This window comes from Pseudogymnoascus destructans (assembly GCF_001641265.1).
Source record: "Pseudogymnoascus destructans isolate 20631-21 unplaced genomic scaffold scaffold_1, whole genome shotgun sequence".
NCBI classification, from domain to species: Eukaryota; Fungi; Ascomycota; class Leotiomycetes; order Thelebolales; family Thelebolaceae; genus Pseudogymnoascus; species Pseudogymnoascus destructans.
In genome coordinates this window covers 484278-511407 of record NW_020167520.1, presented here as the reverse complement: position 1 = coordinate 511407, position 27130 = coordinate 484278, and the positions used below count along the sequence as shown (strand labels likewise).

The 27130-nt window shown below is 46.6% G+C and overlaps 8 protein-coding genes across 8 annotated transcripts; 3 read left to right on the top strand and 5 right to left on the bottom strand.

Moving 5' to 3' along the window:
• Positions 1-15742: 15742 nt before the first annotated feature.
• Positions 15743-17692, bottom strand: VC83_00157 (uncharacterized protein). The gene is made up of 3 exons (XM_024463853.1): positions 17513-17692; positions 17295-17461; positions 15743-17245 (listed from the first exon to the last, which is right to left on the bottom strand). Exon 3 carries the CDS (start codon positions 16818-16820, stop codon positions 15819-15821), a length of 1002 nt encoding a protein of 333 aa, XP_024328632.1. The 5' UTR covers positions 16821-17245; positions 17295-17461; positions 17513-17692; the 3' UTR covers positions 15743-15818.
• Positions 17693-19270, top strand: VC83_00156 (uncharacterized protein). Its single transcript, XM_024463852.1, has 2 exons — positions 17693-18082; positions 18147-19270. Exons 1-2 carry the CDS (start codon positions 17948-17950, stop codon positions 18978-18980), a joined length of 969 nt encoding a protein of 322 aa, XP_024328633.1. The 5' UTR covers positions 17693-17947; the 3' UTR covers positions 18981-19270.
• On the bottom strand, positions 19271-21975 carry VC83_00155 (uncharacterized protein). The gene is made up of 4 exons (XM_024463851.1): positions 20981-21975; positions 19600-20933; positions 19388-19553; positions 19271-19306 (listed from the first exon to the last, which is right to left on the bottom strand). Exons 1-2 carry the CDS (start codon positions 21629-21631, stop codon positions 20223-20225), a joined length of 1362 nt encoding a protein of 453 aa, XP_024328634.1. The 5' UTR covers positions 21632-21975; the 3' UTR covers positions 19271-19306; positions 19388-19553; positions 19600-20222.
• Positions 21976-22286: 311 nt separating this feature from the next.
• On the bottom strand, positions 22287-22592 carry VC83_00154 (uncharacterized protein; the record flags this gene model as incomplete). The annotated part of the gene is made up of 1 exon (XM_024463850.1): positions 22287-22592. One exon carries the CDS (start codon positions 22590-22592, stop codon positions 22287-22289), a length of 306 nt encoding a protein of 101 aa, XP_024328635.1.
• A 77-nt stretch (positions 22593-22669) lies between these two features.
• Positions 22670-22904, bottom strand: VC83_00153 (uncharacterized protein; the record flags this gene model as incomplete). The annotated part of the gene is made up of 2 exons (XM_024463849.1): positions 22670-22813; positions 22866-22904. The coding sequence occupies 2 exons, from the start codon at positions 22902-22904 to the stop codon at positions 22670-22672; spliced, it is 183 nt and encodes a 60-aa protein (XP_024328628.1).
• Positions 22905-23131: 227 nt separating this feature from the next.
• On the bottom strand, positions 23132-23547 carry VC83_00152 (uncharacterized protein; the record flags this gene model as incomplete). Its single annotated transcript, XM_024463848.1, has 2 exons — positions 23132-23422; positions 23470-23547. The coding sequence occupies 2 exons, from the start codon at positions 23545-23547 to the stop codon at positions 23132-23134; spliced, it is 369 nt and encodes a 122-aa protein (XP_024328629.1).
• A 1379-nt stretch (positions 23548-24926) lies between these two features.
• Positions 24927-25964, top strand: VC83_00151 (uncharacterized protein; the record flags this gene model as incomplete). Its single annotated transcript, XM_024463847.1, has 1 exon — positions 24927-25964. One exon carries the CDS (start codon positions 24927-24929, stop codon positions 25962-25964), a length of 1038 nt encoding a protein of 345 aa, XP_024328630.1.
• A 77-nt stretch (positions 25965-26041) lies between these two features.
• On the top strand, positions 26042-26916 carry VC83_00150 (uncharacterized protein; the record flags this gene model as incomplete). The annotated part of the gene is made up of 2 exons (XM_024463846.1): positions 26042-26457; positions 26595-26916. 2 exons carry the CDS (start codon positions 26042-26044, stop codon positions 26914-26916), a joined length of 738 nt encoding a protein of 245 aa, XP_024328631.1.
• Between the last annotated feature and the right edge of the window lie 214 nt (positions 26917-27130).

Below are 27130 nucleotides of genomic sequence, written 5' to 3'. Positions count from 1 at the left end.
AACAAGAGCAATACTACTCAACAATTGCTGCAAACTCTTCTACTACATCTGTTTATGCTACATACATCACGGCATATCATTTGGACACTCATTGAACAAGTTATTAAGAAAATCTCCTCCTTAAGGGGGTGGGCCAATACTACCACATGGCATATCTCTACCAACTAGAGGCCTAGGAACATGAATGATAGCTCTAGAAGCTTCTACAACCTGTCATACTGACATTCGTTGCACTCAGTTTGCTATCAAACTCAAGAGCAAACTTGGAAATCTCCTCCTCAAACCTACAAGTCACTATACATATTTTGGCTTATCACACCAACAACAAGGGCAATACTACTCAACGATTGCTACAACCATCTATGATTCATTACACGTCATCGCTCCTTAGTTACTGGGCCGATATTACCACATAGCATATCTCTACAACCCTCTATGATTCATTACATGACATCACTCATACTACCACATGACATATCTCTACCAACTAGAGGCCTAGGAGCATGAACGATAGCTCTAAAAGCTCCTACGAACCTCTATGATTCATTACATGTCATCGCTCTTTAGTTACCCACAAGATTGGTTAAGTTATGACATAATTTGTCTATAGGGGTACTCTGACCTTGGACCTCCTTTTACTTCCTATAGGCTACGAACCTAAGAGATGGTTCTATGGGATTCTCTTACGTCGACTACAGTTACCAAGCCTGGTAAGTCATGGAAAGTCTTGGAAAATGAGAGAACTACACTCCTTTAGCATAAATAGGATTGCCCTTTCCTTAAGAAAGGGCAAGCAGACAATACAGTAAATCGACTATCACATACTTCCACGTCTTTTCCAAGCTTCCAAGCATTCATCTTGTTACTCCTTGTTTCTGAAAAGTCAGTGAGGTGTTAACCTCTGACTTACCCCTGAGTTCCCAGACTCAACATTTGTTGCAACTTGTCTGAACCACTTCACTACATCACACACCTGATTGCTGCATTGTGGAATAGTCTAAGCTACGACCCTTTGGCTCTGTTTTCTAAGACAGTGTGTTGTCTTAGTAAATTCATCCCTTCCTTGGGTGGCTAGATTCTCACATCTGGTGCACCCACCATTACACCTTGTCTGCTTCAAGCTTCAACTATTTCTATAGCAGCACTTCGATACTACAATGGAGGACGACCAAGCTCCTACAACTACTGCTGAACAGCAGATGCAACAACTGTTTGCCTTTATACAAAATATAGCAAACAAACTTGAGAATTTGGAAAACACCTTTCAAGCCAACACTTCAGCAACACAATCCTCAACTCAGACACATCATACAGAGCTTCCCACAGCTCCTCTGGCTATGTCGGGTACCCCAGGTGCACTTCCTAAAGTGCAAACACCAGATTTATACCATGGAGACAGGAGGAAGTTGAAGGGATTTCTTATGCAACTGGACATCTACTTCACCCTCAGGCCTCATCAGTTCACCTCAGATATTCAGAAGATATATTTCGCTGCCAGCTACCTCCATGGATCTGCATTCAACTTCTTTGAGCCATATCTTAGAAGACTTAGTGGCAACAACCAAAATACCACTACACCTTTGATTACCTCTTATGACCAGTTTCAAGAGGAACTTACCAGGACCTTTGGAGACATCAACGAAACTGCTACAGCAGAAAGAGAGCTACAGAAGCTATGTCAAAAGACCTCTGCTGCTCAGTATACAACAGAATTTAGGAGAATCACTTCTCACTTGACTTGGAATGAAGAAGCCTTAGTTGTTACGACGGAACAAGAAGGCTGGCCAACTACAGGACAGGAAGGAGGGAGGTCGCATGAGACCGGCCCTGGTACCTGGAGGGGCAGCGGGGAATAGTAGTTCCGAAAGTATCACGTGACGGACTCGCAGGATGATGAGAAGAGTCCTAAGAGTCCAGGACTCCGAGGACTCGAGTGAGTTCCCAGGAGTCCACTAGGCACGTGATGGACTCGCAGGATGATGAGAAGAGTCCTAAGAGTCCAGGACTCTGAGGACTCGAGTGAGTTCCCAAGAGTCCACTAGGCACGACGCCACTATATAAGTAGATAGTATTTCCTTAGATAGGAGCTTCGTGCTCAACTCAATACAGTATTTGTTATATACTAGTAACGTGTTACTTGAAGCCTTTGTGTCTGATCCCCTGCCTCCTCTGATAAGTAAACCTTTACGCAAGAGAACCTCTGTGTCTTCTATCATTTAGAAGTCAGCGTTACACTTTGAGCACCACTTCTACGAGGTACCGGCTTACACACAAAGCAACATGTCTGTCGTCAGTTCGAAGGGGAAAACCCCCACCACGCCAACTTCGTCTCAGAGGTCTAAGCCTGAGAATGAGGAGATGCCCGACGCACCCACCGTCAACGAACTCAAGGAAACTCTACGCGTCAAGTTGCCCGACACTTACTCTGGCAACCGAAAGGAACTTGAGGTGTTTTTGCTACAGGTCGAACTGTACCAGCACTTCAATGACGAGAAGTTTCCCACCCAGGAGAGCTATGCCCTGTGGACTGCGTCCTACCTTAGGGGGGAAGCCCTGCGATGGATCGAACCATTCCTCAAGGACTATTTCAAATATGAAAGTACCAATGGAAGCATGACAACTACGCAGACTATGTTTGGCAGCTGGAATGGATTCTGTAAGGAAATCCGACGCATGTTCGGAGACATCGATGAGATTAAGACCGCAGAAGACCATCTGTTTGCACTTAAGCAGACTGGCAGCGCCCTCACATACTCCACAGAATTCCAGAGATACGGCAATCAGACAGGATGGGACGCCAGCGCACTCATCAGCCACTACCGACGTGGGCTGAAGAGCCATATACGTATGGAACTTGCCCGTTTGGAACAACAACCAACGGACATGGTAGCGCTAATCGAACATACGGTCCGAATCGACAATCGACTATACGAATTCCAGAAGGAACGTCGGACCTATGACAAGCCCAAGAAAAGTTACCCCTACCGGGGAAACGAGGGCAGACGACGGGATCAACACCCGCGAGACAACCGTTGGTCGGACCCAATGGAACTCGATGCCACGTTCAAACCTGGACGACCCCGTGACCCTAAGAAAGACAGACAATTCAAGGAACGACTCTGTTTTAACTGCGACAAGCCAGGCCACATGGCCCGAGACTGCAGACAGCCAAAGAAAGGGAACGGCGGACGCAAAGTCGGCAAACAACTCAATGCCACCTGGACAGGACAGTTGAACGCAACGTTTGTGAGCAAACAGGACTGGGGAATAAACGGCGAAAGCACCCCAGAAGACGAGAGCTCAGATGAAGGGTCGGAGGCGGAATCGTTCACCGTCTCGGAACAGGAGACCTTCGATGAACTCGCACCTACGGAACCAATGAGTCCACGGTGCAAGAGCGTAGTAAGACGCATGGCAAAACACGCCCACGCGAAGATTAGGGCCGAACGAGACAAGCCCAATGGCCAGAGGAGAATCCCCATGCTTAAAGACCTCTACGGGAACCTGTTACAGGAACTTCCGTTAAAGTGCAAGGTGGACGACTGCAAGGATGACCTCTGGAGATACTACGACCAACTAACGAATACCCGCAGGCTGCTTGGCACGTCCCAAGACGTAGCTAAGTTGGAAGCCCAAGAAGCGGAAGAACTGGAGAAGGATGTCGAGCATATGGCTAAACTGAAGTATATGAAAAGCGTCGAACTTTACTACCAGGACCGCAGGAGAGCCCTGAAGAAGTACGACGAGAAAGCCAGAGATATGCTCCGACGGGAAAATGCGAGACCCACTCCACGCATCGAAAGGAGAGCCATGGAGCAACTAGACACGTTCTCCACGCCTCCGAGGGAAGATAGTGCATGGGTGAGAGGACAGCGGGAACTATCAATGACAGACGCAACAGAGACTGATCATCCCTGGCACGCGTATGTCTACTGGGAGTATTGCAGCGAAGATGATTGCAAGCTCCACTGGAAAAAGAAACACCAGAATCAGTTGTTTCCCCGATCCTCGCCCAGGATACACTTCAGAGATGCAGAGCAAGTTCACGCCCTCAGGCGAAGCCAGTCTGAAGGGGACTTGCCTATCAAAAGCGAACAGGTATACGAGAAATACCCACATCTGCTAGACGAAGCAGAAGAGCGAGGGAAACGATCTCCCCAAGGACCACCATTGGAAGCGGATGAATACTATCCTTCCTCGGATGAGTCAAAAAACTAGGAGTCCTCGACGGTAGGCCACCGGCGAGCGACATGAAAAGGCCTAGTACAGACCAGCTATGCGCCACGACGGGCAGCATGCAACTATATGTGGTCGCTAAGATACAACAGCGACACCTCCGAGCAATGATTGACTCAGGAGCGACGGGCAACTTTATGACAAAGAAAGTAGCAGACACGCAAGGTTTCAAGACGCAATTGAAAACCGAACCATACCCGTTAATGGTCGTAGATGGAGAGCCCATCTCGACTAATGAAGGAATGGTGACCCACGAAACGGTCCCATTGGAAATGGTCATGCTACACGGGCACAAGGAAACGATTCAGTTTGACATCGTGCACATGGACAACCATGCGTGCATCCTTGGTGTGCCATGGCTCAAGAAACACAACCCCCAGATCGACTGGTGGAACGAGAAAGTTGTGATGAGCCAGTGCGCGTGTGAACAACGGACGGACACGCGACAACGGGAGAAACCCTCCCAGGGCCGGAAGGAGTTATGTGCAACCTCCGAGCTCGATGACCTAGCCCAGGCATCCTCACCGACGAGTATACCGGTGGAGTACAAGGAATACGAGCGATTATTCCAGGAAGGCCCTAAGAATGAGGCGCTTCCTAAGCACCAACCATGGGATCACGAGATACCTTTGGAGAAAGACAAGAGTCCACCGTTCGGACCAATATATCAGCTATCGGAAAAGGAGCTGAAGGTACTTAAGGAGTACATCGATGATAACCTAGCGAAAGGATTCATCAGACCATCCACATCACCAGCAGGAAGTCCGGTGCTTTTCGTACCAAAGAAAGACGGCTCCCTACGGTTATGTGTGGACTATCGAGCGTTGAACAACATCACAATCAAGGACAGGTATGCCCTGCCGTTAATCAACGAACTACACGATAGATTTCAAGGAGCAAAGATCTTCAGTAAGCTAGATCTGCGAGGAGCATACAACCTGATCCGAATCAAGGCTGGGGAAGAGTGGAAAACAGCATTCCGCACCCGCTATGGCCTATTCGAGTATCAAGTCATGCCCTTTGGGCTAACAAACGCACCCGCATCTATGCAACGACTGATGAATGATGCTTTGCACGAATACTTAGACATCTTTACCATTGTCTACCTAGACGATGTCCTGGTGTATTCAGCAACCAATGAGGAGCATGTCAAGCATGTCAAACTCGTCCTGAAGAAACTAAAGGGGTACAGCTTACTCCTCAAACCAGAGAAGTGCGAGTTCCATAAAAACCAAGTCGAATTCTTGGGTTACATTATTGGAACGCACGGCATCAAGATGGACCAAGCAAAAGTAACGGCAGTGTTGGAATGGCCAACACCGACCACGGTCAAGGAAGTGCAAGCCTTCCTAGGCTTCGCCAACTTCTACCGAAGATTCATCTCGGGATATTCCAAGGTAGCTCAACCACTCACGGAGCTTACCAGAAAGGATCTCGAATTCAAATGGACGGACAAGGCAGAGGCTGCTTTCCAGGAACTTAAGACGAAGTTCACGGAAGCACCTATCCTTGCTACATTTGACCCTGCAAAGAAGATCATCCTCGAAACGGACTCTTCTGACTTCGCAATTGGAGCATGTCTGAATCAACCAGATGAGAACGGTAAGTTCAAACCAATCGCGTACTACTCTAGGAAACTGTCACCCGCGGAACTCAATTACGACATCCACGACAAGGAGCTACTGGCTATTGTCGTTGCCTTTGAGCAGTGGCGAGTATATCTTGAGGGATCCACCTACCCTGTGCAGGTATGGACGGATCACAAGAACCTCATATACTTCACCACGACCAAGGTTTTAAACCGCAGACAAGTCCGCTGGGCAGAAACCCTCGCAGCCTACAACTTCACGATAACCTATCGCAAGGGCTCCGAGAATGCAAGAGCAGATGCTCTCAGCAGACGGACCGACTACGCCGGCCCAAAGAAAGAAAGACCTAGAGCAATTCTGAAGAAAACAGATGCAGGAATACAGTACAACGAGTTACTAGCGACGATCTCAGTCATCGAAGATACAGAACTCGAGGAAAGACTCAAGAAAGCTTACGCAACAGACGAATGCGCCAAGCGAGTCTTGTCCAAAGTCGAAGGCGACTTCACCATCGACGAACAAGGATTGATTCGATACAAAGGGTTAGTGTATGTCCCAAGTCAAATGAGACGCCCGCTGGTGCAAGAACAACACTCGTTACCAGCACACGGTCATCAGGGAGTAACACGAACCTTCGAACGAATCACTCGACACTACTACTTCCCAGGTATGAGGAAGCAGGTAGAGACAGTGGTAAGAGAGTGCGACATTTGCAGCAAGTCAAAATCCAATAGGCACCTGCCATACGGACAACTCAAGTCGACACCAGTACCAAAAGGAGCGTGGAAATCAATAGCTTTGGACTTCATCGTCAAGCTTCCACCCTCCAAGGACCCGTTAACAGGAATAGAATACGACTCTATCCTCGTCATCACGGAAAGACTCACGAAATATGGGAAGTTTATACCATATCTAGAAGCTAGCGACGCCGAGGCGCTCGCATATACCTTCATTCGAGTCATATTAGCCGATCATGGGATGCCAGAAGAAATCATCTCAGATAGAGACAAGCTCTTTACTTCGAAATTCTGGAAATCATTGATGGCGCTACTGGGAACAAATCATAAGCTATCAACAGCTTTTCATCCCCAGACAGACGGCCAAACAGAAAGATTAAATCAGACCCTTGAACAGTACCTGCGAAGCTATGTCAATCATCAACAGGATAACTGGGTTCAGATCTTACCCATCGCACAGTTTGCATATAACAGCGCGATGACAGAAGCAACGAAAGTCTCACCGTTCTTTGCCAATTATGGCTACCAGCCAGAAGCATATAGGCAACCAAGACCGGATGAATCACGAGCTGAACAAGCCCTGATCGTGGTGGAACAACTGAAATCGTTCCACGAACAACTTGCGACGGACATCCAATTCTTAAATGAACGATCCGCCGCATACGCAAACAAGAAGCGCAGTATGGAACCTGCCTTCAAGGAGGGGGATAAAGTATACCTACTCCGGAAACATATCAAAACGAAACGACCAAGCACAAAGTTGGACTTCAAGAAATTGGGACCATTCAAAATATTGAACAAAGTCAGCTCAGTTAATTACAGACTGCAGCTACCCAGGAAGTCTAGACTACACCCGGTATTTCATGTCTCACTACTGGAACCAGCAAGAGGAAATACCCCAATTGCGACCGACACCGAACTCCAACCCGAGAATGAGATAATCGAATATGAGGTCGAAGCGATCCTAGACAGAAGGTTAGTAGGATGTCGAGAAGAGTTTTTGATAAAATGGGAAAATTACGAACTTACGGATAATTCGTGGGAACCAACAAGGAACATCAGCAAAGAACTGCTGGAGGAATATCGACGCCGCCATCCGCCAGCCATTGATCCCAAGATGCAGGGGAGTAGGCCAGTGGATCGGAGGAAGCGGGGGTCCCGGTCACAGACGAGGAGGCAGCGCTAACTGCCTGTTCCTCAGCCTCAACAGCGTCACGCTTCTCAGCAGCCACACGTTCCGCCTCCTCTGCCGCATCAAGCTCGTCGAGGGTTTTCAAACCTCGCCGGAGCATATCTTTACCACGGGTTCGGATGAGGCGTTTCTGCTTCCGCAGACGAAGTAACTTCGAAAGGGTTTCTTCCTCTTCGCGATCCAGGCGATCCTCCTCCCGTTCGAGCTTCACCCAGTCGGGATGCTCAGGACCCATACAGTCACACTTTTCTTTCAAGTTGCGACGAACGCACTCGGCGCACCGCCATGAATCATTTGGAGACGACACGCAAGTAATGTTTCGCCTCACGCAGTTCGAGCAAGAATCCATTTCGGGTAGTTCGTATCCGTGGTTCTTTATTCGACGGACAAGATCGTTGCGTTCCTGGAGTTTGCGGGCAGTGTCAGTAGGCATGTTGCATGTTGAAGGACTCGCTGAGGAGCAGCAGAGTCCCGGGGACATGGACGTACTTATAGGATTTGAGACGAATGCCCAGGGGAAGGGAGCGAGTGTTACGACGGAACAAGAAGGCTGGCCAACTACAGGACAGGAAGGAGGGAGGTCGCATGAGACCGGCCCTGGTACCTGGAGGGGCAGCGGGGAATAGTAGTTCTGAAAGTATCACGTGACGGACTCGCAGGATGATGAGAAGAGTCCTAAGAGTCCAGGACTCCGAGGACTCGAGTGAGTTCCCAGGAGTCCACTAGGCACGTGATGGACTCGCAGGATGATGAGAAGAGTCCTAAGAGTCCACTAGGCACGACGCCACTATATAAGTAGATAGTATTTCCTTAGATAGGAGCTTCGTGCTCAACTCAATACAGTATTTGTTATATACTAGTAACGTGTTACTTGAAGCCTTTGTGTCTGATCCCCTGCCTCCTCTGATAAGTAAACCTTTACGCAAGAGAACCTCTGTGTCTTCTATCATTTAGAAGTCAGCGTTACATTAGTCTTCACTTACTACCAAGGGCTCAAGAGCTCTATTAAGGATGAACTCAGCAAAGAAGAATGCCCTACAACACTTCAAACGCTTATAGAGAAAGCTGTCAGACTTGATGATAGGCTTTTTGAAAGAAGAAAGGAGAAGAACCAAGACTGGCATCCAACAAGAAATTTCAACAATTACACCTCTACACCAACTGCTAAGGACTCAGCACCTGAACCTATGGACTTAGATGCCTCTATAAAGAGATCTACAGCAAATCCAGCACCTCAGCCTACAAGAAGCCCTCAAAAACTGAAAAGGGGTAAACTTACTCCTCAAGAAAGAAAACACAGAATGGACAACAACCTTTGTTTATACTGTGGCAAAGGGGGGCACAGAATTCAGGAGTGCTATTCAGCACGAGGGAGTGCTGAATCAAAACATATAGCAGCCTCAGACACAGTCACAGCTGCTATTCCTGAAAAACTTGAAAAATCCCCACCAGGCACAACTTCAACTGAGACTACAACTTCTCCCCTAGACAACAAAGATGTGTCGATGGTGCTTTCTCAGAGTTTCACACACCTGTTAATCCCTATTCAACTCCATTTCAAACAACAGGTGTTATCTACAAGGGCTATGATAGACTCAGGGGCAACAGGCAACTTTATATCTCAAGACCTCATCTTGACACACCAGTTACCTACAATTCCCAAACGCACTCCAGAGTTGCTCCGAGTCATTGATGGAACTCCTATCAGTTCAGGTTCCATTACCTGCAACACCCCAGTACTCAAACTTGAGATTCCCCTAGGAAAATCAACATTTTCAGACACCATCTCTTTAGATGTTATACCAATGAAGTACTCAGTCATCCTAGGTCTTCCATGGCTTCAAAGGCATGATCCAACTATCAATTGGAAGCATTTATCGCTTGGGTTTGGCTCAAATCCGGAGCTCAATACTGAAAAAACCCTTCAAGCCTCAGTTACCCCTATTCAGGTCCAAGACTCAGACTTGTCCCAGATCAAGGATTTTGACCAAACTATGGACGATATATCATCTCTGATATGGGTTAAACCTTTCCAACCTGTCCTGGAGATAGCAGCTACTTCAGATTTGGAGAAATCATCTCAGGAGGTCATTTTGCCTTTAGCATACCAAGACTACCAACATCTTTTTGACAAGGCAAAGGCATCAATTCTGCCAAAGCACCAGCCTTATGACCATGAGATACCACTCGCAGAAGGCTCAATGCCTCCCTATGGCCCTATCTACTCTCTATCTGAATTAGAGCTGAAAACTCTCAGAGAATACCTAGATGAGAACCTTAGTTCTGGCTTTATCAGACCTTCTTCCTCACCAGCAGGAGCTCCCATTCTCTTTGTCAAGAAGAAAGATGGCTCCTTGCGTCTCTGTGTTGATTATAGGGGCCTTAATGCAGTCACTGTTAAAAACAGATATGCTTTACCCCTTATCCCTGAGCTCATAGATAGGCTCTCTTCAGCAAGGATCTTTACCAAGTTAGATCTCAGGGGAGCTTATAACCTGATACGCATCAAGGAAGGTGATGAGTGGAAGACAGCATTCAGAACACGCTATGGTCATTTTGAATACCAGGTAATGCCTTTTGGGCTTGCCAATGCACCTGCTTCTTTCCAAGCTCTCATGAATGATATTCTAAGACCTTACTTGGATATCTTTGTTGTTGTCTACTTAGATGACATTCTTATATACTCTTTAGACACTCAAGAGCATGTTCTACATGTTAGACAAGTCTTAGAGAAGCTATCTCAAGCACAACTCTTTTGCAAACTTGAGAAATGTCTTTTCCATATGTCTCAAGTTGATTTCTTGGGACATAGAATTTCAACAGAAGGCATTCAGATGGATCCTGAAAAGACAAAAGCAGTACAAACGTGGCCTATTCCTTCCAGCATTAAAGAGGTTCAGTCTTTCCTTGGGTTTGCCAACTATTACAGGAGGTTTATACCAAGATATACATCCTTGGCTTTACCCCTTACTCAATTACTTCACAAGGACACTTTGTATCACTGGGATAAGACACAGCAAGATGCTTTCGATGCTCTTAAAGGAGAATTCAAAGAAGGGAAAATGTTACTACACTTTAACCCCTTGAAACCTGCCACTCTTGAGACAGATGCCTCAGATTTTGCCATTTCTGGAATCTTATACCAAGCTCCAAAAGACAAACAAGAAGAGCTACAGCCTGTGGCATTTTACTCAAGAAAGCTATCAGCAGCCGAACAAAACTATCCCATTACAGACAAGGAACTGCTTGCCATAGTATGTTCTCTAAAGCATTGGAGATGCTACCTTGAAGGGGCAAACTATCCTATCACTATTTACAGTGACCATTCAAATCTCTTGACCTTTACAACCACTAAACAGCTCAATCGACGACAAGCAAGGTGGTCTGAACAACTAGGAGGTTTTGACTTTGTTATAAAACATGTCTCAGGGGCCAAGAATCAAAGAGCAGATCTCCTCTCAAGAAGACATGACTACCAAGATTCTGCTAAAACAAGCAATACAAAGGCCCTGCTAGACTCTACAAAGCTTATAGCAGCATCTTTAAGCAACCCTCGCACTACAGAGGACTTAGAGGGAAACTTATCCCCTCAAAACCAAGTTGCCCCCATTACCTCTTCTCAGAAACCAGAGACCTTTAAAGACTATACACCCTCAGCAACACTTCTTAAAGCATTCAAAAATGCTTACAACCACGATCCCTTTGCCAAAAGAACTTTGGAATACCTCCAGAAGAAAGGCTCCTCTCTTGAGAAAGTTGGACTACAAAATTTCTCAAAAAATCAGCAAGGACTTCTCTTATTCAAGAACTATATCTATGTCCCAAGGGATAAACGATTACAGCTACACCTCCTACAGCAGTTCCATGATGCTCCAGCTGCAGGGCACTTTGGCTTTGCAAAAACTTATGAACTTCTAACAAGAAAGTTCTACTGGCCTAGTCTAAGGACTACTCTTCAAGACTATATATCTTCTTGCACTACTTGCAACTTGAACAAACCTACACGGCAAAAGCCCTATGGCCTCTTGCAGCCTCTACCTATACCAGAACGCCCATGGGACTCCATATCCATTGACTTTATAGTCAAGTTGCCTCCTTCTATCCCAAAAGGGGGTGCTACCCCTTATGACTCTATCCTTGTGGTGGTAGAAAGGCTCACAAAAATGGCACACTTTGAGCCTTACAATGAGACTATCACAGCTTCTGAACTTGCGTGGCTATTCCTCAAGGTGGTCTTTAAATATCATGGAATTCCTGGACACTGGATCTCAGATAGGGGAGCAGTTTTCACTTCAAACTTTTTTAAGGAGTTCTCTAAACTCTTAAACATGGAACAACGCTTTTCTACAGCTTATCACCCTCAAACAGATGGCCAGACAGAGAGAGTCAACTCTGTACTTGAACAATATCTAAGAATTTATACAAACTATGCTCAAGACAACTGGGCAGATCTTCTCCATCTTGCAGAATTTGCTTACAACAACACGGTCTCTAACACCACAAAAGAGACACCTTTCTATGCAAACTATGGTTATCACCCTAGGTTTGAAGTGGCAGAACTTAATTGTCCTGAAAATCTCAAAAACCCTTCTGCTACTGAAAGAATCATCTACCTTAAGGGCCTCCAGGACTATCTCGATCAAGTCTTTTTGTCTAGAAGACATATCACAACTACTAGACCATCAGACAAACTTGATACTAAAAGACTTGGACCCTTTAAGATCACAAGGACTATTGGCAAGAATGCTTTCGAGCTTGCATTACCACCTACTTGGACTATCCATAATGTCTTCCATGCATCTCTCTTGTCTAAGGCACAAGAAAGTTCCTTAAGACCACTTCAGTCTCCTCCACCTCCTGTTCTGATTTTGGATCAACCAGAATATGAAGTAGAGTCTATCCTTGACAAAAAGACACTTAGAGGTCAGGACTACTTCCTCGTTAAGTGGAAAGGCTATCCCACAAGTGACAACACTTGGGAACCTAAGAGAAATCTAAAAAATGCATCCAAGCTGATTCTAGAATTTTTTTCTAAGAAAGCCACCTGGCTAAAGGGCAAGCACACAGCTAACAAACGTCCTTAAGAGGGGTATCATGTCATACTGACATTCGTTGCACTCAGTTTGCTATCAAACTCAAGAGCAAACTTGGAAATCTCCTCCTCAAACCTACAAGTCACTATACATATTTTGGCTTATCACACCAACAACAAGAGCAATACTACTCAACGATTGCTACAACCATCTATGATTCATTACACGTCATCGCTCCTTAGTTACTGGGCCGATATTACCACATAGCATATCTCTACAACCCTCTATGATTCATTACATGACATCACTCATACTACCACATGACATATCTCTACCAACTAGAGGCCTAGGAGCATGAACGATAGCTCTAAAAGCTCCTACGAACCTCTATGATTCATTACATGTCATCGCTCTTTAGTTACCCACAAGATTGGTTAAGTTATGACATAATTTGTCTATGACATAATTTGTCTATGACATAATTTGTCTATGACATAATTTGTCTATGACATAATTTGTCTATTGGGGTACTCTGACCTTGGACCTCCTTTTACTTCCTATAGGCTACGAACCTAAGAGATGGTTCTATGGGATTCTCTTACGTCGACTACAGTTACCAAGCCTGGTAAGTCATGGAAAGTCTTGGAAAATGAGAGAACTACACTCCTTTAGCATAAATAGGATTGCCCTTTCCTTAAGAAAGGGCAAGCAGACAATACAGTAAATCGACTATCACATACTTCCACGTCTTTTCCAAGCTTCCAAGCATTCATCTTGTTACTCCTTGTTTCTGAAAAGTCAGTGAGGTGTTAACCTCTGACTTACCCCTGAGTTCCCAGACTCAACATTTGTTGCAACTTGTCTGAACCACTTCACTACATCACACACCTGATTGCTGCGTTGTGGAATAGTCTAAGCTACGACCCTTTGGCTCTGTTTTCTAAGACAGTGTGTTGTCTTAGTAAATTCATCCCTTCCTTGGGTGGCTAGATTCTCACATCTGGTGCACCCACCATTACACCCTGATCCTTCCACCGCAACAGGTCAGCATCTGTAAGGATGCCTTCTCGTCTCTCATTCTAGGGAGTAGACTCCGGGTAGCTGCGGGGTCACGTGTGATCATTTGGATGGCCTAACCGAGTCGGAACTGAGTCGGATGGGTTTCGGATACTTGAGAAAATCGACTGACGGGGGTTCCCCATCATCTTTTTTGTATCCTTCGTAGTAGACCTATAGGATAGCATTCTGACTCGCACTCTCATATGCTATTACTGTGAGCTGGGTGCCCTGTGTCCTTACAGCATCGACCCTGAACCCTACAACCTTACCATCCCCCACTATAGTGTAACTCGCTATGTGCTCCTCTACTGGTTCGAAACCACACCGAATCGGATTTCATGCTTGTAGTGACCGTAACAGTTCTGAGACAGGTTCTTCGAGTATCTAGGTAAGGAGGCATCCTTACAGCAAACTTAGAAATCTCCTCCTCAATGTAATGGTGGGTGCACCAGATGTGAGAATCTAGCCACCCAAGGAAGGGATGATTTTACTAAGACAACACACTGTCTTAGAAAACAGAGCCAAAGGGTTGTAGCTTAGACTATTCCACAACGCAGCAATCAGGTGTGTGATGTAGTGAAGTTGTTCAGACAAGTTGCAACAAATGTTGAGTCTGGGAACTCAGGGGTAAGTCAGAGGTTAACACCTCACTGACTTTTCAGAAACAAGGAGTAACAAGATGAATGCTTGGAAGCTCGTAAAAGATGGGGAAGTATGTGATAGTCGATTTACTGTATTGCCTGCTTGCCCTTTCTTAAGGAAAGGGCAATCCTATTTATGCCAAAGGAGTGTAGTTCTCTCATTTTCCATGACTTTCCATGACTAACCAGGCTTGGTAAATGTATTAGAAATCAAGTGCGACCCACAACTAGCTTGCTAATCATGTAGTGAACGTAAGAGAATCCCATAGAACCATCTCTTGGGTTCCTAGCCTATAGGAAGTGAAAAGGAGGTCCAAGGTCAGAGTACCTATAGACAAATTATGTCATAACTTAACCAATCTTGTGGGTAACTAAGGAGCGATGACGTGTAATGAATCATAGAGGGTTGTAGAAGCTTCTAGAGCTATCGTTCATGTTCCTAGGCCTCTAGTTGGTAGAGATATGCCATGTGGTAGTATTGGCCCACCCCCTTAAGGAGGAGATTTTCTTAATAACTTGTTCAATGAGTGTCCAAATGATATGCCGTGATGTATGTAGCATAAACAGATGTAGTAGAAGAGTTTGCAGCAATCGTTGAGTAGTATTGCTTCTGTTGTTGGTGTGATAAGCCAAGATATGTATGGTGACTTGTAGGTTTGAGGATCAGATTTCTAAGTTTGCTCTTGAGTTTGATAGCAAACTGAGTGCAACGAATGTCAGTATGACACTCAAACCTACAAGTCACTATACATATTTTGGCTTGTCACACCAACAACAAGAGCAATACTACTCAACGATTGCTACAACCCTCTATGATTCATTACACGTCATTGCTCCTTAGTTACTGGGCCGATATGACCACATAGCATATCTCTACAACCCTCTATGATTCATTACATGACATTACTGGGCTAATACTACACATGACATATCTCTATCAACTAGAGGCCTAGGAACATGAACGATAGCTCCAAAAGCTTCTACAACCCTCTATGATTCATTACACGTCATCGCTCCTTAGTTACCCACAAGATTGGTTAAGTTATGACATAATTTGTCTATAGGGGTACTCTGACCTTGGACCTCCTTTCACTTCCTATAGGCTAGGAACCTAGGAGATGGTTCTATGGGATTCTCTTATGTCGACTACAGTTACCAAGCCTGGTTAGTCATGGAAAGTCTTGGAAAATGAGAGAACTACACTCCTTTAGCATAAATAGGATGGTCCCCTCAAGCAGTATCAGACTCTGCCCACGCGTAATGTAAGGAAAGTGCGCTATTGAACGCTATATGGCATTCACTGATGTAACTCCACTGCCCGACCTCTTTTCTTAAGATTTTTTAGCTGCTCTCTCGACCCCCTCAGATAAAGAAGTGTCTGGAGTGACATCTCGGGATGGAGCACGGCTTGACTGGCTTTCCTCTCGGAGAGATGCGGCTTTGTGGCTTGACTGGCGAGAGAGATAGTGGCTCTCCAGCCCCTGTGAAAGTCCAGATTCACCCAACTCGGATTGCTCTGAGACCTCAAAATCTAGATCTTGTGGCAGCTCGTCGATGGCTGAACGGATTCTTTTGAGATGAGTAGGCATCCACATTTCATAGAAATTTTTGGCAAACCTGTATGCCGTCCATTTCTCTTTGCCATCCAGCGCGGTGAGGTCGAACGTATGGACCGGGTGACGGTAGATTGTTGCCTTGTCTCCGCTTATTACAGGATAGTGGCCGTAGATTCTCACCGTCCGATGATCATGCGAGACTGAGAAGGCGAGAATTTCCCGATGGAGCTCATTTTCACGCTTCACAAGCCTGAAGAGTTCCACAACACCTCTCACAGCAATAGTCATGCTGTGAGCATTTTGTCGGTCTGCAACATCAAGCGCCGCACCACCACACTTTACTTCGCACGTTAGGAATGGGAAGTACATATAGTACGTTCCCATAAAGTAAGAGGTGTCTATAACACCGCCAACGAAAGGTTGAAGCTTTTGAAGCGGCTCTTCAGTAAACGACTCTCGCCGGAATCCTACAGAATAGTCGGGTTGCGGACGGGTCTGAGTAATAGGAATAGAATTATTCCAGCCTTCATTGACGCTTTCAATTAAATCCTTGAGGTTCTTGGCGCCACGGATGGCCAGCGTTTCCGCAGAAGGGACGATCAAAGGTGAAATATCACGGACGACTCTAGCCTCATTTTTGTTCCGTACCATCTCGCAAGTTTCTTCAAACAAGTCATCGTGAAACAACGAATCGACGGGAAATGATTGCTCAGCCTCGAGAAGGGTTTGGCAGTAGTTCTTATTGTTATCAGTGACACCCAATTTGGATTTGCCCATGTAGCTGCTGCCTTTAGTTGCTAGTTCATTCTCATAACGCGCATCGTGATATGGAGCACTTTTGACTTCCCTCGGCTTCTGATCGCTAGGCGTGGTAGAGCTAGGTGTAATAGAGCCAGCTTCGGATTGTTTTCTACGAAGCGAAGAAGTCGACTTCTTGCAAGTAAATGGTTCATGCTGTTCTCCCTCTTGAAGTACTCCTTAGGCCACGTTCGTTTATCCGTCCAGTATTCGATTGGGTCGATTTCCCTCTCGCCAAGTTCGCTCGCTTTATCCTTGCTTAATGTGACCCCCCCGGATGTGTCCTCGAAAGCAGGTTGTGAAGGTGACGTCCGCGCTCGTTTTCGAGTGGGCCTGGACGTTGACAGAGGGACACTTTCGGCTTCTTGCGATCGTTTTCGTTTTCTATTCTCAGAATGTGGAAACTTGACTTGAATTAGTTCTGCAGCATAGCGGAAGGAGAGTGTAACATGCCTCTGTGTTGAGAGTATTACAAGCTGGGGAAGGAAGGGTTTGCTTGAGTCCGGTATTCCCGACCTTGGATATGGTTCGTTCCTGGCTGCGTTCTATATTTGCTATACGTGCGCTCTTACGAGATGATGGTTGTGGTCGCTCCTTTCTAATACCTTGAGGTCGCTTTCCTATCAATGATCAGTCAAAGAAGTACGTAGTTACAACGAAGAGCAACTCACCGTGGTCTTTTGGTGCAACTGGTTGCCGCCCAACTTTATGGCCGTTCGATTTTGTTTCACGAGGCGCCATATCGGCTAGAAAGAGGGGATAAGACGTGAATATATATGCTGCTTGGTTGGAACAGTCGACGGTTGACGGTAGGATTCGCCAGTGATAGGTGGTGAATGCGGCAGAGTCATAGTAGAAATATCCCAGCGGTAACCGTTGCGATTTTAGAAACCCTGGGGTGAGCGTCAAATTAGCGCCATGCCAAATAGGCTGGCCGGGATGTATGACCCACAATATGCTTAGCGGGGGTTTTAGGTCTCGAGGTACGTATTACGCAACACGATAAGGCATGCGACCATGACACGCTAAACCCTGTTGCATCGGCCCACCGCCTTGTCACCAAACCTGGTCCCCAAAAGTGCCCGGGGTTGTGGTGTCGAGCAACAATGTTCTTCCTCTTCCGCTGGATTTCTGGGAGTTCGCTGTGGCTATCGAGCTTACTTGTTCATATTCTTGGTACTACAAGTTGGTTGTTGGGCATTCGGGGCAATAAGAGTATCGGAGGACAGGATGTTCAGAGGGTAAGTCTTTCGGGTGGTCTCGTGCATCTTGCCTTGCACATCTTAACAGGACGCTTATGTGTAGGACCCGGTTACGACACGACATCAAGATGATATCAAAGCCCTGAGGCTTCTAAGGGTCTCGCAATGTTTCGATTCTGACAATGGTGTACTTCGTTATAAATATACGAAAGTTCTATATGTCGAAGATGGCAACACGTACCAAGCGCGATCTAAATCGCGGCTTCGACCAAACTTAGACATTGAGTTCAACCAGGACGAACTTACGCATATTACACTCATTCCAATCGAATCATACTGCCCTCCATACTCTCCTGAATTCACCTTAGCTCCAAAAGCTCCCCCGGAAGGCCACTATGTCAAGCAACCCGATCTTATGTCCTATGGGGAAGGGCTGAATATCTGCGATATTGTTTTGACCGATATAAGGGCTTGCGAGATTCTACGGAAATCTCCTCATCCAAACGTCGCACAGTATCATGGTTGCCAGGTTCACAATGGGCGAGTTACGGGTCTCTGTTTCACGAGATACGCGGAAACTCTTACGCAAAGAGTAAACCCAGGCCATCTCAGCAAGGACGACTTTTCTAGGAGTGGTCCCCGAAACCCAGATAGGGTGGAACATTATCTCGAAGGTATTGAGAGTGGGATTCATCATATACACTCTGTCGGCCTCATCCACAACGACATCAACCCGAATAACATCATGATCACCGAAGATGATAGGCCAGTGATTATTGATTTTGACTCATGTCTGCCAGAAGGATCACCATTAGGTTTGACGAAGCGAACATTTCAATGGCACAACCCGGTGGATCAAATTTCCAAAATGAGCAATGATATCTGGTCATTGAAAGAAATATGCACTTGGCTGGCTGGTGCTGGCAATGAGGAATGAATACCAAAGGTCAGACACACCAGCATGGTCATTAGGGTTGATGAAGCGAACATTTTAATGGCACAACCCAATGGATCAAAGTTCAAACAAGCAATGATTCCTGGCCATTGAAAGTCTTTCTGTGAACGTTTTCTACAATAGTTTCATATCATGAGAGAGTGGAATGAAGAATATTGGATTCCAAAGTGTTTTGTTGGCTAAGTAAACGAATGATTGTAGATCGCTTTGTTTGCCATACAGGCGGTAAGGAGCGCAGTGAACAAACATGTTCTGGAAAGCAGCACGTTTTTCCTCAGTTTCAATTGTCTCCCCCAAGAAGTTATTCACTGTACACCAAAGATTAGCAAAACGTCTAAGGCAAGCAACCCCCCTGGTTAGTGGATTGCTGTCGTCTACGTTCCACTTGCCTATTTCTTTGGTTCCTCTGGTGGGACATAATTATCGGAGTATTCGCAGCTTGATGACTCGCAATCTTTGATTTTCTGAATAACCCCCGCCCAGGAAGTGAAAGTGCAGTTGTTGACTGGGACTGGGCCGCCAGTTTTGCCGTAAGGGATGAGTTGCGCCATGTTCCTAGCGCAGTCAGTTTTATCTTGCGAGTATGTTCCGCTCCACATACTTTGAATAGATGCGGGCTTTCCGAGTCAAGGATGGTATTTGGGTTCTTGGAGTCGATGGTTGGCTTGGGAAGAGAAGGTAACGCTGTTGCTTTATAGGAGCTTGACCCCGAGATGGGTTTTTGATGCGAAGGCTAGCTGCCGTGCTCAAGGCAGCCGTGAGGTTGCACGTATCGACCGCGATATTGAGGAGAGTCAACGCTTCGTAACGCCGCAATATATCGCCAGCCAACAGCTGCGCCCATGTATCAAACCTGGTCAAGGGACCAAGGATCAATAAACCAATGATGCCAGTCAAGATTTATCCAGCGGCTATCCCAGCGGCCAATAGTCCTTCTGAAGTATGGCCGAGGCAGATACCAGTGTAGTCAACCTGAGATGTCGGACTCAAATTACTTCTGCAGATGAAACCAAAACGAGGAATGCTGGCTTTCTATTGGTTAGTGTATTGTACTCGATGGCTCGAGGGCCGCCGGAAGGATGCGTCATGACTGCCCATCATATGAAAATGAGAGTGATGGTGCAGGAAAGGCGAACGTTTGGATGTTGGAGGAATTGCGAAGCAAAGACGACGTGCAGGAAAGGCGAATCTATCTCCACACAAGTACTATGAGTACACATAATCTCACGTAGGAACATTATAAGATCTCCAAGATGCTGCTACATGCCAAGCTGACCAAGCCTCATCATCTCTTGCATTAATATCGATGTCTGTAGCTAGTAAGATCTTAACTACCTCGAGGAAGCCTGATGCCAAAGGCGGTGGGGGCCCAGCAATGACAAGATGTAGCATCGGGAGCTGGCTCCAATGGGATATTCTATATTGACAGGCGTCGGCGCCAAATCTCAACAGTATTCGAACGGCATCAGCCATGCCGTATTCGACAGCCCACGCAAGAGCACTTCGACCACGCGAATCCGGTTTGTCGATTGGTTCTGAAAGCGATCCAAGACTCTGTAAAGACTGAGGGTGTTCCTGCAAGCTGGAATTTTCCAGATTGATGCCGAGAAGAGTCTCATGAAGTGTTGTGAGACTGTAACCGGTTCGATGTTCTTCAACAAGCTCATGGCTGCTCATGTTGCAGAGAAGTGCCACTTCAATCACAGCTGGCGAATTTAGATCTCTGCACCTCTCCACCACAGCAGAGTCAGCCATTGTATGAAGAGGAGTACTGATGCACGAGATCAGCAGCCACATAGAACCATCCAGGGTTGGAATATCTAACTTCCCAATCTCACCCATCATATTCATATCCGCGCCCGTTTGAATCAGCATTCTACACATTTGGATTGCCTTAATCGCTCCATAACATCTCCAGCAATAATAACTCGCGTACTATAGTATATCAGTAATAGTTTGGAATAGCTGAATGCTTTCCTCACATAAAGTAGTCCAAGGTTGTATGGATCGACATCATAGATCGAGGCCATGCCCGCTTGCAACAATGCTCGGGTAGCATTTATATCCCCTGATTGCACGTAAATGAGGATTGGTGAATCATATTGCACTGTGTACTGTGGATGCGTGCTCTTGTTAAATGTTGCTTCGAGAGATATGCTATAGCTGTTGTAAGATGACTCAAGCCCTGTATGGGTATCGGTGTTTATCAGTTGGTCTTGACGTCGAAGATGTTGAGATAATAAACTCGTGGCAGCGTCGTCGACGTCATCATCGTCGACTAAGTCGATGACATCCCGCAACGCATTTTTTAGGTAGCGATATAGGCTCTCCGTTGTTTTTAGAGTCTTATCAATAAATATTAGGACCCTTCGGATAACAGTTCGATAACGGTTTGTGGATCGGTGTAAATCATCGTCTTCTAAAGCCGACTGGAGGTCGTCAAGGCCTTCCTTTCCAGCACGTAGACAAGCTGTAAGGTTGCAGATTGCACGGCATCGCGAGGCCTTGCGCACCGCTTTGTCGTAGCCAGTGTGTCGTTCTACTGAACGATAGAGAATTGCGAACCACAGTCCCGAGATGATGTTGCGTAGCGCCTCTTTAGCTTCCATTTTTTCCAATGCAGCCATCTTCATTCGGCAGTGACGCGAAGAGCCTACTTTTAGGCATAACAAATGCTGTTGGCGAAACCAAAATGAATTGAACGGCGAAGGTTGGAGTGTCGTCTGTCAAAGAGCGATGATGATAGCAAGTAGATAAGCTTGTTATCGGTTCTAGTGCCATCACACTTTCGCCTTTCCTGCAAGTATCCTTGACTAGTCTTTGTCTCACCTTGTCGTTTTGTCCCGTCCCGTCTCGTCTGGTCCCGTCCCGTCTCGTCTCGTCTGGTCCCGTCCCGTCCCGTCCCGTCTCGTCGCCCCGCCTCAGTCACCTTTGTTAATGCTACCACAATGCATCTGGTCACCTTATTGAGCTCCCCAAGAAGGCACTAGGAACAATCTTTCATTGTATATAGCTTCAATAGCTTCAATAATATAGCCATCTCTGATGCAAATTCCAGCCCTAACTGCCCAAATCTGATGACATCGCCTAGCCCGACAGCCATGCGACATGAAGCCTACGATATTCCATGATTCCAGCCGCCCCCAAAACCATATCTCCAGCCAGCCTAGCAATGCCATCGCAGAGATATACTCCACGGAAAATCCATTATCCCAAGCCAAGCCAGTATTCATGCAGCATTACACCACTGCCACAAAAGCTCATCCGTGGCCGTAAGTTTCCTTCATCTCAAACAGAAGGAACAAAAAGGTTATTGCAGCCACTTGTTGTCCACATCGGGGGTCCTCCTCTCACATCTGGCGCTGGCAGCTTTGAGAACGTTGGGAAGTAATCGTCAGCTTTCACCAGCTCACTGAATGTGAGAGCCTTTGGTGCTTTGCCGTTGGTAGTCTTGTGGACCACCTCAAAAAAGGCATCGCGTTTGAGTAAGTCGTATGTCTCTAAGAGTGAGAATTGTTCCATATATTTTGTCACATTTGCGCGTGAGTGCGGGTGGTGTTCCGTGTGGTTTTGGTCAGACTCCCAATCGGCCATCAGCTTTGCCCTTGCACAGAAGTGCGCGTAGATATCAATGGCGTACAGTTGCGCCAGCCGAGTGCTTTCTTCGAGGCTCAAATAGTGGCACACGAATTGGAAACCTCAAAGAAGTTCTCCGGAGTAAAACGTCTTTGAAATGTCTTCACAAGGTCCTTCATATTACCACAAGACGCAAGGAGCCCCGATTCGTCAGCCTCCATGGCTGTTTTGACATGCGCCTAAGATATGTGAGACCATACCTTAATATGTTTTGTAGATCCAATTACTTACCAAGATGTCATTCCGAAGATGATACTTCCAGCCTCGCATCTTGTCCTGGATAAGGCAGCGCAAACTCTCGAACGCCCGTGAATACGGGGGCAAGTTTGGGACCACTTTGCGGATTGCTTCTTCCTTTAAACCAGGGAGGTCATGCGTGAAATGTTGCAGCAGAAGAAATCGTGCCTCTCTATCAATTGCATCGGTTTTCTCCTTCCAGAAACCTTCCGGGTCTTGCGAGAAGTTTGTAGCTTGATAGACATTCATTTCAGCTGTAATTATTTGGTCAAGCCGTCCTGGGTGTACATTTCCAATGGCCTTTTGCCCTTGACTTTCAACCATTGCGCCGGCTGCTTCAGCTCAGCAGCGCGCTGCTTTGCGGATGCATGCTTCCTTTTTTTGGATGAGGCAGATGCAGTGTTGCGGACGTATAATCGGAGGGAGCTTCTTGATAAAGCTGGTTCGTCCTGGGTCGGGGTAATCTCACGCTCAGAGAGCTGGTCATGGCCGTCGTTTGATGCATGTTCTGACAGATCATCATCGAAAACGCTGCGACTTCGAAGGAGGGGCTAAATAGGCATTAGTTATAAGCATAGAAAGATAGAAAACAACTCACATCAATGTGTGACTCTGTATTGTTAGGCGTCAGAGGCATAACGCGGGACCGTTTCTGCGGTGGATCAAATGGTCGCATTTTGATGAGAGTGATGAACAGAATGCCTAGTTTGATAGAAATAAACAGAGAGATTTGCCTACTGGCACAAGATAACAGACAGAATAAGAAATCAAATAATATAAATGATGAAAGACTTCCGATAGGTGACAACCTTCAACCCTTAGTGATGCTGCAGATATGGTAGTGATGTAGGCAGTAATGGTGGAAATGGCTTCAAATCCCAAAACGGTCACATGACCACTGTGATTCACAGCCGTTTCTCACTTTTCCACCTCATCACCAACCTCACCTCGTGTCAACACTGCCCACAGAAGAAAGAAGAAGTAAGTCAAGGAAAAAAAGGAATCTTGATCATTACTAATTGTTTTATAGGTTCACACAATGCCTCAGAACAGAAGCAAAGTTCAGCAAACGTGTCAGACTGATAACTTGCTGAAACAACCTCACTGTCTGGAGCAAATATCCTTGTGTGTTCACCTCACGGCATGAGTTTTTCTCTCTGAACTATTCTCCGACCCATCTACAGCTTGGCCACTTATACCTCCAACCTGTTTGTATCTTGGCAGCTCATACCTGTGCCTCGTTGCCCTCAAGTTCACCAACCAAACCGATATACTGAGGCTAGAAAAAAATCGTTAGAAAAGATACTCCCCCCGCAGCACTAGAAACACCAAGTTCTTTCGAAGCTGTTCTCTCTAGCTACCAAACAAATCTCTCAGAATCGCCTTAGCACTGGAAATTCTCTCTAGATATCAAAAGTCCCTGGGTATCCAGCCCCATCACCAATCCATCACCAAAAGCCCCCGGGTATCCAGCCCTGTCATCAATCCATCACCAAAACATCCTAGGCATCCAGCCCTATCACCAATCTATCGCTGAAACATCCTGGGCATGCAGCCCTGTCATCAATCTATTGCTGAAAGCTCCTAGGCATCGTGAGCTGTCGCTGAAATATCCTGGGCATCCAGCCCCATCACCGATCTATTGCTGAAAGCTCCCAGGCATCGTGAGCTGTCGCCAAAACATCCCAGGCATTGTGAGCTGTCGCCAAAACATCCCAGGCATTGTGAGCTGTCGCTAAACCACATCTCAGCTCCTCGAGGACATTCAAATCTCTTGCTGCTGGAAACTCTTAGCTCCTGTGAAACCACTTCTCCAAGGTGGTCAGCTGACACATGCTGTGCTTCATCAACAGTCCCCCCCCCCAAACAGGATTTTGCTCAGAGCTTCCCAGGTTTTCCTAGCCCTGGAAAAATCCAAGATATCTTAAACACCTCATTTGGAGGTTGGAAATATAAAGTGGATTTGGGTGCAACCGGACTTGAGCCAAAAACCAGAAGATTGGTCGACTGCAACCACCCAATACATAGGTCAGCCATAGCTGGCTATCTTTGGCAATGCCTCCTCGACCCTTGCGATCTCGACTGAAGAAGAGGGCACATTTGTTCCGGGCTCCAATCCCTAGGCCCAGTGCACCAGCAGTCGACAGTGGTGGACATAATGCATTAGGTATACAGGCAGGAAACCATGGAGATCAGCCATCAGATACAAGTATACAGTTTAACGCTATGATTAATGGTGATGCTAGTGATGACTATGATAATGACTATGACACAATTGGCAGCAACAGCGATTCTGATATCGACATGCCCCTGCCCCAACCCCAAGATCTCCAGGAAATCACCGAGAAAGCAATCCAGGATCTTTCAGGCCACATTCCTGTGGATGATCCTGCCACGACAGTTCCATATGCTGACACTGCCAGAAATGACGTCTTTGTGCTAGAGATCCCTACGGAGGACTTCCTTCCTGATGACTTGAGGATGCCCCCTCCCCCCATTCCAGCTGCCACTGAACACGCTTCCATCCTTGGCGAAGATGATTCTGAGCTTGTCCAGCACAACCGATCATCACAGCCATTCAGCCCATACCTGGCGTTCATGGCCATGTGGGCCGAAAAGTACAATCTGTCCCGGCAGGCCTATCAAGGTCTTAATGAGGGATTACCTCTTGGACAAGATCTTAACATCAAAGCAGTAGAGTTGCCACGAGATGTTACAACTCTAAAGAAACAGTTTATGGCACAACTGCCATTGCTCCCACTACAGCACAAGATGGTTGATCTCAACCAAGAGAAGCTCCCGACAATGACGCCAGCAGAGAAGACAGGCCCGAGAAAGGACCGCCAGGCTGATGCACACTGGTTTGATGTTGCAATGTTGGTAACTGCAATATTGTCAGCGGAAGACCTCCACAAGGACTTCTGGAAGGGACTCGGGGCGTTCGTGGATACCCCAAACAAGATATGGGAATGTGATGTGTGGCTTTGCTCGCTCCGGACAATGTCTGGAGAGCATATTACATTCTCCGATAGGCTACCAGTTATCTGCTCTGAGTTTGTGGAGTATAACTCGAAGAAGAAAGGCGGCGTCTGAGTTGGCCGAGTTTATAGCATTGGAATCGATAAAAGAACAGACGCCATCGAGAGAGGCAAGCCAGTTGTAAAGTCCAGATGGTCTATTCAACAGCTGAGTTATCACCAAAGATCAGAAACATTGGGTCTGAATCGCCAGTCCCACTGACTCGCCTTGAGAAGCTCTTATCCGAAGATGACTTCGAGTTTGTTTTGCCCGAGGATTTAGTCCAGCAGCCTGATATAACGGTAGACTACACGTTTGGGAACGGGATTCTAGGTCAACAGGATCATGGCTTCAAACCACAGTCACAAATCAGAAGGGTGTTGAACACCATGCACGAAGAGATACGGCCGGCTGCGCAATCCCACCCACATGTGGCGGAGCTTGAACTGAAGGCCTACGGGCGAGAATGGATAGTTAAAGCCCTCAAACAAGGCTTTATCTCAGTCCCATGGCTCATGTTCATTGATGGTTTTGGTTTGTATCGCAATATGTACCGATCAATGACTGGGTATGTATGTTACACTTGCTGCCCAGCCCCTTAAGACGCGGATGCATCGTGCAAATGTCTTTGTGATCACTCTTGGACCGCATGTCAAACCTGGATGATGTTCTGCTGTCCATTTTGGACCTCCTGAAGCTGGATAGGGGCATGTCCCTTAATATCAATGGCGATGAGCTGGTTATGGCTTTTACGCTAGGATATATTGGGGACATGCCCCAGCAGAATGATAATGCCGGGATACTATGCCAGAACGCAGCCGAGGGCTGCAGAAGCTGCTTGGCCTCGAAAGAGGAGCATGGAGACATCCACTTTGACTACATGAGGCTTGGCCGATACCACCATCACCAAGTCCAGCTCCGGGAGCATGGAAGCACACTTCCTCCTGCAAAAAAGAAGGCGTGGTACCAGCAATGGGGGATGCGTGAAAACCGAGCCTGCGTTGTTCAAAATATCACCAGCGCTTGATATTGTGCTGAGTCGGCCTCTGGATGTGTGTCATTAAGAATATGGCGGGCAAGGGAAGCAATCCCAGCTTCTCCTCACAACGGCAATACTGTCGAAATCGGGACTTCAAAAATACTTTAGAGAGTTCACAAGGTTCCCATCGCCAGCAAGATGGGGACGATGACAGTCGCCCCTTCATCATCTTAAATCCTGGAGCCTCTCTGAGGCTGGGATG